Source organism: Etheostoma cragini, chromosome 5 (genome assembly GCF_013103735.1).
Source record: "Etheostoma cragini isolate CJK2018 chromosome 5, CSU_Ecrag_1.0, whole genome shotgun sequence".
Classification (NCBI taxonomy): domain Eukaryota; kingdom Metazoa; phylum Chordata; class Actinopteri; order Perciformes; family Percidae; genus Etheostoma; species Etheostoma cragini.
In genome coordinates, this window is record NC_048411.1 from 22,645,533 (window position 1) to 22,654,926 (window position 9,394).

The following is a 9,394-nucleotide window of genomic DNA, read 5'->3' on the forward strand; positions in this document are numbered from 1 at the left end:
ATATATATATATATATATATATATATATATGTGTGTGTGTGTGTATATATAATATGCTGAAGTAGCTTATGCTGTTTTAGTAGCTTTTCCTTAATGCATTACAGCTGCATAAATGTTTGTCTTATTCCATAGCTTACATGAACTACATATCTTTGGGAACTGCCGTGATCGGAGTAGGCAACAACTTGCACTTGATCCTCCCTGAGGGCACGTTCCCCCTGCCTGTCACTTCCAGTTCCAGCCAAGTTACTTCAGTGCTAACCCCACTCAGTCATGTATACACTAGCACTGCTGCTGTGAGACAGATTTACAATCCAACGGCAGTTACCCCTGTGCAAAGATACCGCACCACAGCACCTGTTCTCATTCCTGCCCCGGCACGCAAACCTTCACTGAGCTCAGCTTTGTCATCGGCACATTCAAGTCCAGCGGTTTCCACTACTCCTCTAGCTGCTGTCCATTCTACTGTTAAGGTGAGAAGTGACAAACAGCCTTTTTTGGGGTGATTGTGAAAGACTTGAATAATACATTTTATTTGTTGGCGCCTTTCAGGACATTTAAGGGCACCTTACATGCGTGAATAAAACAAAAATAGAAGCAAAACAAAAATTATCAGTAGTTAGATAATGTAGTAAGTAAAATCAAATTGAACTAATGACTGGTGTGAGTTAGACAGGTTTGTTCTGCTAAATAATGAATTTTATTCTTTTAGGCAGTGCCCACTAAACGGAAATGGAAGCAGCAGTGTGAGGCCGCTAAAGACAAAGTGCCCCATGACATCCGACAGCGTTATGTCAACATGTTTACAGAGGAGTTCCTGAAGACAACAGCCAATGTTAATGATGCCTTTGAAAAGGTGAGTTTGTGCCACTTAATTTTATCCTACATTGCAAACTACTCTAGATTTTAATTTCTGTCCCTGTTATTGTTTACAGGCACTTGCTGAAGAGAAGGCTGTGTATAATCGCAGTGTGAACAAACTCAAATATCTGAGTGTTGCAGTGAATGCACTGAAGAAGCTGAAGAACCAATATGCTGTTGCTGCTAAAGGTTGACAATTTCTTACAAACACAAAAAACGTCTTTGTGAAATATAACAAAATATAATTTATATTTATTCAATTTACGTTTTTCTGGTGCAGATGAAAATGAAGTCAACAGCCAAAGATCCAAAGGAAACATTCCTCTTAATTTGAAGAATTCTAGAGAAAATGGTGAGAATTAGTTTTTCAATAAATGTGTCATTTTATTCAAATATTTTGACGTCTTAATTTTTTTTTTCTCCAGCAGATATGTCCTTTTATGAGAGTTTGAAGGACTATATTTTGACTGAGGAAAAGCTGGTTGAGAGCAACTATCCTGTCCCTCACCCAGAGAAACCTGGTTGGGCTGTTCTTTTTGCTGACAATAAGAAAGGCAGTGCGGACCGTAAGTAAAAACATATTCTCCCTGAATAGACAGTTTGATGCTGTTCTCATATTATATCACTAGAGGGCAAACTTAACCTGTGGTTTACTAAAATGATTGTTTCTCTTTAACACATTTCACAATGATGATGTGCTTCCACTGTTGATTAAAGCCTTTAAGAGGATCTGCTGTCGATGTGGCGCTACATACTCTGTGAACCAAATGGGCAAACACACCCGTAAAGAGGAGTGTAATTACCACTATGGCAAAGGAGTTACAAAAAAAGGTAATGTTTCAAAGTGTTTACCATACAGCTTACACCATCTGATGTGAAAAACGAGTCAATTATATTACTATTTACTCTAATTTTAATATTTCCATCTTCACATTATCTGATCTATGTTCTTAAACGTGCATTATGCTTCTACGTAACATCAAGTCATGGCTACGTACTGTATGTAGGTACGTGGCGGCACGGACCCTACGCCGTAGCCTGATGTGCAACTCTCAAAAAATGTAACTACGTGTTGCTACAACGCACGTCGCTTGGCCGTGGCTTGGTAGCATTTAATTTCCTTGCACTCATTTCCTGGTTCTCCTTTTCCATAAACATGAAATCAAAGACAGTGTTAACTTTTCCTGCTACAGATTTCCCACCGTGATTAGAAAACGCAGGGGAGACACTTCTCTCACTAAAACTTAAAGTCGGCTAGTCACCGGCACTCTCTCACTTGCTCAACCACAAACTTCCCACGTGCGCACACACATGCCAGTCTTGCTATTTTCTAAAAGAGGTCATACTATACGCTTCAGTTTAATGCATGTTTTTAGGTTTTCACCATAGAGTGGCACTTGTAATTTCATTGTATGTACTTAAAATTAGGATTCTGATTTATTGTATACATTTTTGAACCGTTAACAGTGCCAGGTGGAGTGGAGACCCGCTACAGTTGCTGTGAGGGAGTCATGGGAGCACCTGGATGTCAGGTGTTTAAGGTAGGAAAAGACACAGTGAGAGATTATTCCATAACTTGATTCTTTCCTAAAACATTCACAAATAAATTAGCAGGTCAATGTCTGATTTTCATTCATTTTCTATGTCTTCACCAGTTGCATGTCCATGATTCCCTCAGCCTGAATGGGTTTGTTTCGACCGCCCCCAGACATGCCTCAGATAAGATTTGTCCTGGGGTCTACTCCTTGAATTGTGAAATGGTAATTAGCTTTTCTTTTAAATATTCCTAATTTTCAGCAACAAACACCAACTTATTTGTGGAAGTTTCATTAGAATTCAAGATTAAAAATGATGATCTATAACAGCAAATCTAAGTTACTTTAAAGTAATACTGACATATTTAAAAAAATACTTTGAAGTGCCCATATTATGGTCATTTTCAGGTTTTTAGTTGTATTTTGAAGTTTTACTAGAATAGGTTTATATGGTTTCATTTTCAGAAAACACCGTTTTTATTGTACTATACATTGCTGCAGATCCAGTTTTTTTTGTTTAGGTCTCTATTTTAGCGTCAGAGTGAGACATCGTACTTCTATGCTATCTTTGTTGAGTTGCACATGCACGGTAGCTAGGTAAGATCACATCAGCTAGATAACTCTTTCTCCAACTTTGGTCAGTAAAAGGCAGGATTAGCTGGGAGCCTTCTTCTAAACGAGGGCACACTTGTGGAATACCTGCAGAACTGGAACATGTAAGTAGTTCTTTTGTAGATTATAGGAAACTTGTGTGTTTTGTAGCAGTGTGTTGCCATTGTAAACAAGCTAGCATGCTACAGTTAGCCACTTATTCTCAGCTAGTGACGTAGAAAGCCGTGCAGATTTTGAACAGGTCACCTGGAGACTGAAGGCAGAGGTCATCCACAAACCTGTATCTAACTCAAACCAGAATGGATAGTTGATTTTTATTTTCTTTTTTTTTTTTACAAGTTTGTATGCGGTGGAAGCACCAGAGACACAAAATAACACCCCACATTTTTTTCATAATATGGGCACTTTAATAGACTGTATCATCAATACCAGATCCTCTTTGTTTATTCCAAAACAATTGTGTAGTTGTTCGCTGATCTGCACATATACCTGATATCAAAACAAATAAACATAAATTAGAGGGTCTGTGGGTGGTAAATCATTTTTCATATTTATCTGGCCTTGAGTATGCAGTTAAAAAAAATAAATACATTGTATATTTATTGTCTTATAGTGTTACACTATTCATGGTCTGGAACTATCTAGAGTGACGGTGGTCAACTCTAGTCTGCATGTTGTCTACGACACCTTCGTCAGACCTGAAAATGAGGCTATCGACTTTAACACCAGGTAATTAGATACTTGGCTATGTCTTTCTTCCTTTTTCCCCCAATACCAAACATGTTCTGTAAACCTACTTCAAACTCTATGCCCCCTCTGGTAATTAACCAAAACTGATGTGGAGATGGCAAGAACCTGAAAATGCACACTAATGCGCTTGCGCTATATCTAAAATTAGAATTTAGAGAAAATATAGATATACACAGTTAAAGCCAATGGTCTTGCTGAAAGGCACTGGAAATTGACATTACAATACCACAGATATAATTTCCGCACATAACGAATACAGGGTGATAAATGATGGAAATGGTAAAACTACTGTTTATCAATTAATTTGAATCCCCCAACTGCTCTATCAGCCTGTGTGACATTTTACTTGTCAAGGTTTTCAGGCATCAGTGAGGAAGATGTGAAGGGTAACTGCACCTCCCTCACAGAGGTGCAGAAGACCTTATTGAGCTTCATCAGCGCCGACACCATTCTCATTGGACATAGCCTGGAAACTGACCTCTGTGCCCTGAAGGTGACTATTTTTTTTATTTAATTTTTTTCTTCAACATTATTTATCTCTTCATTTGCATATATTTTCCAACAGCTAACATGTGCTTTTGAACCAGCACAGGGTTTTTCATATGAAACTGAAACCAAGAAGAGCAGAGTCAGCCACTTTCAACATGGCCATCTGCTAATTTTTCTGCAAAGAGCCTTTTTGATATTTCAGCAGTATCCCTGTTCATATTTGAACTTAAAGGCAGCGTTTTGTATTTTTTTGTTTTAAAACAAATCGCATAACCTCAACTTTTATTATTCCACAGGACCATATTAGCGTAATGTTCTAGATTGGTGATTAGTAAGGAGATGTGCTTTTTATAATATATATTATAGGGCTGCATGATTGAGGAAAATATGCGATAATGTTTGTTTTATATATATCTCTATCTCTATATATATCTATCACCACTTATAGTGATTTAACATCTAAAGTGCAGTATCTGGGTTATAAATATTGCAGCCCTAATGGATTATTGATAACCTGAATGTAAAAGGTAATAACTCAAATACCTCATGAGAAAGTAAAAACTCTGAATGAACTGGGTAATTGCAGCAACAAATCTTGGTCATAGAAGGTTGAATGTAAGTGGATTTGGGAAGTAAGACTTTTAAAAACAACACAAGCAAACTAGGCTTTAAAAATTGCAAGAATATTTTGTGTCAAAAGAAAACTATTATTAATCATGAAAACAAATGCCAGACACATAACTGCCTTGACTAAGAGGATTTGTGGCCAATAGATGAACTGGTGTATAATGCACATAAGGGGTTAACAAATGCTAGTTTGCATTCAACATCATATGACCCATTTTGGTCTGACATCTGCTGGTTTGCCATGGCCTTTGTCCATGGTCTTTGTTTTTTTTTTCCGCCTGTATGCTTGAGTTATTTTCACTTTTCCAAAGAGGCTACCCTAGTAAAGCGCTTCAGATATCTTCCTCTTTACTCTAGTTGCTCCATGGGGTGGTAGTAGACACATCAGTGGTTTTCCCTCACCGTCTGGGCCTCCCTCACAAGCTGACTCTCAACAACCTCACTGCTGAATACCTCAGGAGGATCATCCAAGAGAGTGGTCAGTCATCACGGAAATTTGCTGTCAAGTGTCTATTTTACTTTAATGTCCACTAAGTTAAATTCCAATACATCTGGAACAAAATCTAACTTCAAATAAAGAAATGGATAATGATCAGACAACAAAATTTGGGTGTAAAGACCAAAATGTATGAAGTTGCAACAATGTAATTTATGTATAGCCTATGCATACCTCCGCAATGTATACATTTATTTAAATACACCGTTGATGTTTCTCCCAGTTTGTGGCCACGACACTGCAGAAGACGCTGCTGCTTGCATGGAGCTTATGTTATGGAAGGTCAAAGAAGATGGAAAACTGAAAAAATGATGGAAATAAAACATAATCGCCACACTGTTCATAAACAAAAAATGAAATGGTTGTGAAAATTGGAATGTCACATGTTCTGATGAAATTGGAGGGCTACTTTTTTTTACTTGATTAAATTACTTAATTTATGTTAATACAATATTTTCTGTATGCTAAATTTTGATTTAAAGCCCATGTTTCCATGCCTGTATAAATATTTTTGAAAACCTGAAGGAGTGGGGTGTCATCAGTATTATCCAAGTAAAGGCACATAATGAAATTCCTTTGTGTGTTTGTTATTTACTTTTTTTTACTACAACTATATCAGCCAATTAACATTTAATGTCTAATTGGCCTCAGGTGCAGTAATGCAAATTTGTGCACAGGTGATACAGGAGAGTAATTAAGTATTTGCACAGAATGAAAATGGATACTAATTGTCAACGTAGAGGCTAAACATGTTTTAACTTCAGTTTTCAGGCTAGGCTGCGTGTAACTGAGTTCATGGTGACCAAACAAATGAAACAAATAACACCTTGCATATAGTACATTGTTTGGAGTTTTACATGAAGACACTTAGTTCAACTTTTTATTCATTTGCTCAATTGAGTTGCTCAAAGTAGTGACCATTGTCGGACCCAAGCCATATGTCATAATCCAGGGCATCATGGTTACATTACATTATTTTGACCAACAGGACAACCAGGCGGAACATTTCTTTATAATTTCGGTTTCTATTCTGCCTTTCTCTTAGTCTTTCTCTTTCTGCCACAGCACATCCAGAAGCAGAATCTGCAGGTCTTGATGAAGAGAAATAAGATGAACATCATGATGGTGAGGAGGAAGGCAAGGACATCCAGGCTGTGATACTGGTACCAGGTGAGCTCATGGGCCTGAACCCTCAGATGCTTTGCACCTTTATTTCTCATGGTGTACTCAATCCAGAATACTGCTTCATCCCGAGGACTCATTGGTCTGTCGTGGTGGATACTAGACAGCTGCATGACATTGTCCTTGTACCTTTGAATGTGGACAGACAGGTGAACATGGGAATTATTGCATTGACATTTTTATATATATACTTCACTTTCTTAGTCTTACCAACAATGGGTTTAAAAGAAAAAAAAGAGTTAATTTTTTTTGTTAGTCTTCCCCATGTGAAATTCTAAGTAATGACAACAAAACTGTCAGCGTGTCCAAATGATACAATTTCTTCTGTGATAGTGCACCACCCCCAGCCCTCCTACATGCAGTTGCTAGAGGCCAAGGTGGACACAAAGGATGAAAAAAAACATCACTGACTTCAGAAGAGGTAATTATCTTCACTTGAGTTTGAGTAGAGTTTGAGTTTCTGGACAACACCAGTTTCTGAACATAGCCATACTGAGAAATACAGAGAGAGTTCTGTGAAGCTGATAATCTTAATTAGCTTTGTAAGTACTTATTTGGTAATGGCTTGAATGTAATGGACGTCCATCAATACAAAAAATTGACGCACTAAAGATTTAAAACTGAAATATCTAACAGGAAAGCCCATTTACTAGAGGAAACGGCAATTCAGTGGTTTTATAATTTCTTTGTGACCTTGAAACTTTGTAGTGTTAATTGGACTGACATACTGCATTAGACCATGGCTCTTTTATGGCATGTCGTCAATCTTGCTTTTGTATTATTAATGTGAGCTCTCCAAAATGGTAAGAAAATGAATTTTCACCCAACTAGCCATCTATTTCTTGTTCATCTGTTTATCAGGGCTGAGTCATGGTGTATGGTTGCTACCCCGGGTCTCCAACCAGTTGGACATGCTTGCAAAACCTCCACACTGCAGGAGGCATTCTGATCAGATGTTCCAAACCACCTCAGCTGGCTTCTTTTGACACAGCAGCTCTATTGTGAGCTCTATATCTTTAAGTCTGAACCCAGCCACCCTGCGTAGGAAACGTTTGGCTGCTTGTACCTCTCTCACCATCTAAAGCATATAACCAAAGATGAGGGTTGGAATGTAAAATCAACTGGTAAATTGAAAGCTCAGCTCTCTTGACCACGATGGTGGTAACTGGTACAACACCTCTCACTTGTCATCAAGACTCCAGGACACTTGAACTCCTTCACTTGGGGCATTAACTGATTTCCAAGGGGAGCAATCCAATGTTTTTTGGCCGTAGACTTAGAAATGCTTACTCTTTCTCACTCCTTGTTTTTGACTCCTAACTAAGAATACAGACACAGCTTTTACTCCCAGGGGCACACTAACCCTCCACTACGATAAGCTGACGATTCTTCAAGGGGAAGTTTTTTTTTTAATACCCTAAAACAGACCAAGTGCAAATAAGTAAAATAACTTACGATTTTTCATTGATGACAGCATTGATTGCATCTCCAAGGTCCTCGGTCTTCATGAAATTCAAGTCCACTATAATTCCAGCTCCCTTAGCCTTAATATGGACCATGTTGTCTGGCTGGTCAGCAAACATGGGGATGCCTACCATGGGAACACCGTGGTAGATGGCCTCATAGATCCCGTTTGTGCCACCATGGGTGATGAAAGCTCTGGTTTTGGGGTGACCTTTTAGTTACCAAACAACATGAAACTTACATTATTATCATTTATCCAATTAAAGCAAGCTGTTCATATACACATCTTTTTACTTTAGTATGATGTGACAACTATAAATGTAATGAAACTGAATATTGGCAAAGGGTTGTGTGTGGGAGCAGGCTAGTTCAGATCACCCAGAGAGTTTAGAAAATTACATAAAAGTGACAACAGCAGCCCCTACCTCCAGAATTTGTGCCATGAATGTCAAACTCATGGTGGCGCTAGAGGAAAAGTTATTAGAATACTTGTATATTGTAATACAGTACTGTCTGGAAATCGTGGATATGAAATCCCAGCTTGTAATAGATGTTAAGATTGTGTAATGATTGAAGTGCTTCTTTTTGCAAAAAAACAATCTTCATAAACTATTCTGTTTTCTCTTCTACTCTATGTCCTTTTAGGATTGTGCACTGTCAAACACAAAACTCAATATTTAAAAGTCAAAGTAATTACGTTTACTGTTAAAAGCTTTTATGAAAGCTAAACTTGCCCAGCTCAATATTTAAAAGTCAAAGTAATTACGTTTACTGTTAAAAGCTTTTATGAAAGCTAAACTTGCCCAGTAGGTCATTCTGAGGGATCCAGTCGTATATTCTGGTGTTGGCACCCAGAGTTGCTGGTTTTTCTCCACTGTATCTCCACAGCACCTATAAACAGCAAAAACACTTTTAGACTTAGAAACACAGTTTTAATTGGAGGTCATAATATACGGTAAAGCACCTCTGTTTTGTTCCAGTAAAAGTAGCACTAAAAGACGACCTTTGATGGTTAGATTTTCTATAAATGGGATTTGTCATTTATTTTTGAAAATCACAACTCCACCCCTTTAATAAAATTTTAAATTGTATATATTGTTTACACTTCTGATTGTTTCTCCTTCTTACATCCTGTTCCTTACATCTTGTTCCCTGTTCAATCAGAAGAAATGCCATGTTGTCATAACTTTATCACCATGTATCACCAATGACTACAAATAGTGTGTTACTGCTGATCTCTTACCTTATGATAAGCTAATAGCTATCATAACTTTTAACTCTGCAGTGAGATTGTGAGAGTTTGTGCTCTTACCTTTTGTGGGATCTGAGCAAGGGCTGAGGCTATCATGTTTCCCTTCTCTGTGGTGATGTTCTTGAT

At 37.8% G+C, this 9,394-nt stretch overlaps 2 protein-coding genes across 7 annotated transcripts in view; one reads left to right on the plus strand and one right to left on the minus strand.

Annotated features, from left to right (window-relative positions):
- zgc:152968 (uncharacterized protein LOC564848 homolog) overlaps positions 1 to 5,696 on the plus strand; it is a 10,788-nt gene extending 5,092 nt beyond the window's left edge. For 3 of the 4 annotated variants that reach the window (XM_034873088.1, XM_034873084.1, XM_034873087.1), the window contains exons 5-16: positions 133 to 473; positions 713 to 856; positions 936 to 1,050; positions 1,142 to 1,213; positions 1,287 to 1,427; positions 1,579 to 1,692; positions 2,329 to 2,402; positions 2,517 to 2,621; positions 3,622 to 3,737; positions 4,113 to 4,251; positions 5,232 to 5,352; positions 5,594 to 5,696. In XM_034873088.1, the coding sequence (XP_034728979.1) occupies positions 133 to 473; positions 713 to 856; positions 936 to 1,050; positions 1,142 to 1,213; positions 1,287 to 1,427; positions 1,579 to 1,692; positions 2,329 to 2,402; positions 2,517 to 2,621; positions 3,622 to 3,737; positions 4,113 to 4,251; positions 5,232 to 5,352; positions 5,594 to 5,682 (1,571 nt within the window). In that variant the 3' untranslated portion in view covers positions 5,683 to 5,696. The remainder of the gene's footprint in view (positions 1 to 132; positions 474 to 712; positions 857 to 935; positions 1,051 to 1,141; positions 1,214 to 1,286; positions 1,428 to 1,578; positions 1,693 to 2,328; positions 2,403 to 2,516; positions 2,622 to 3,621; positions 3,738 to 4,112; positions 4,252 to 5,231; positions 5,353 to 5,593) is intronic. The other variant, XM_034873086.1, reaches the window with a different exon arrangement.
- Positions 5,697 to 5,789: 93 nt separating this feature from the next.
- The window catches only part of ugt2b3 (UDP glucuronosyltransferase 2 family, polypeptide B3), a 24,268-nt gene continuing 20,663 nt past the window's right edge, over positions 5,790 to 9,394 (minus strand). For 2 of the 3 annotated variants that reach the window (XM_034873092.1, XM_034873090.1), the window contains 3 exons: positions 8,820 to 8,907; positions 8,008 to 8,227; positions 5,790 to 6,681 (listed from right to left, as the gene is read on the minus strand). In XM_034873092.1, coding sequence (XP_034728983.1) covers positions 6,396 to 6,681; positions 8,008 to 8,227; positions 8,820 to 8,907 — 594 coding nt within the window. In that variant the 3' untranslated portion in view covers positions 5,790 to 6,395. Of the gene's footprint in view, positions 6,682 to 8,007; positions 8,228 to 8,819; positions 8,908 to 9,328; positions 9,386 to 9,394 lie in introns of all 3 variants that reach the window. The other variant, XM_034873091.1, reaches the window with a different exon arrangement.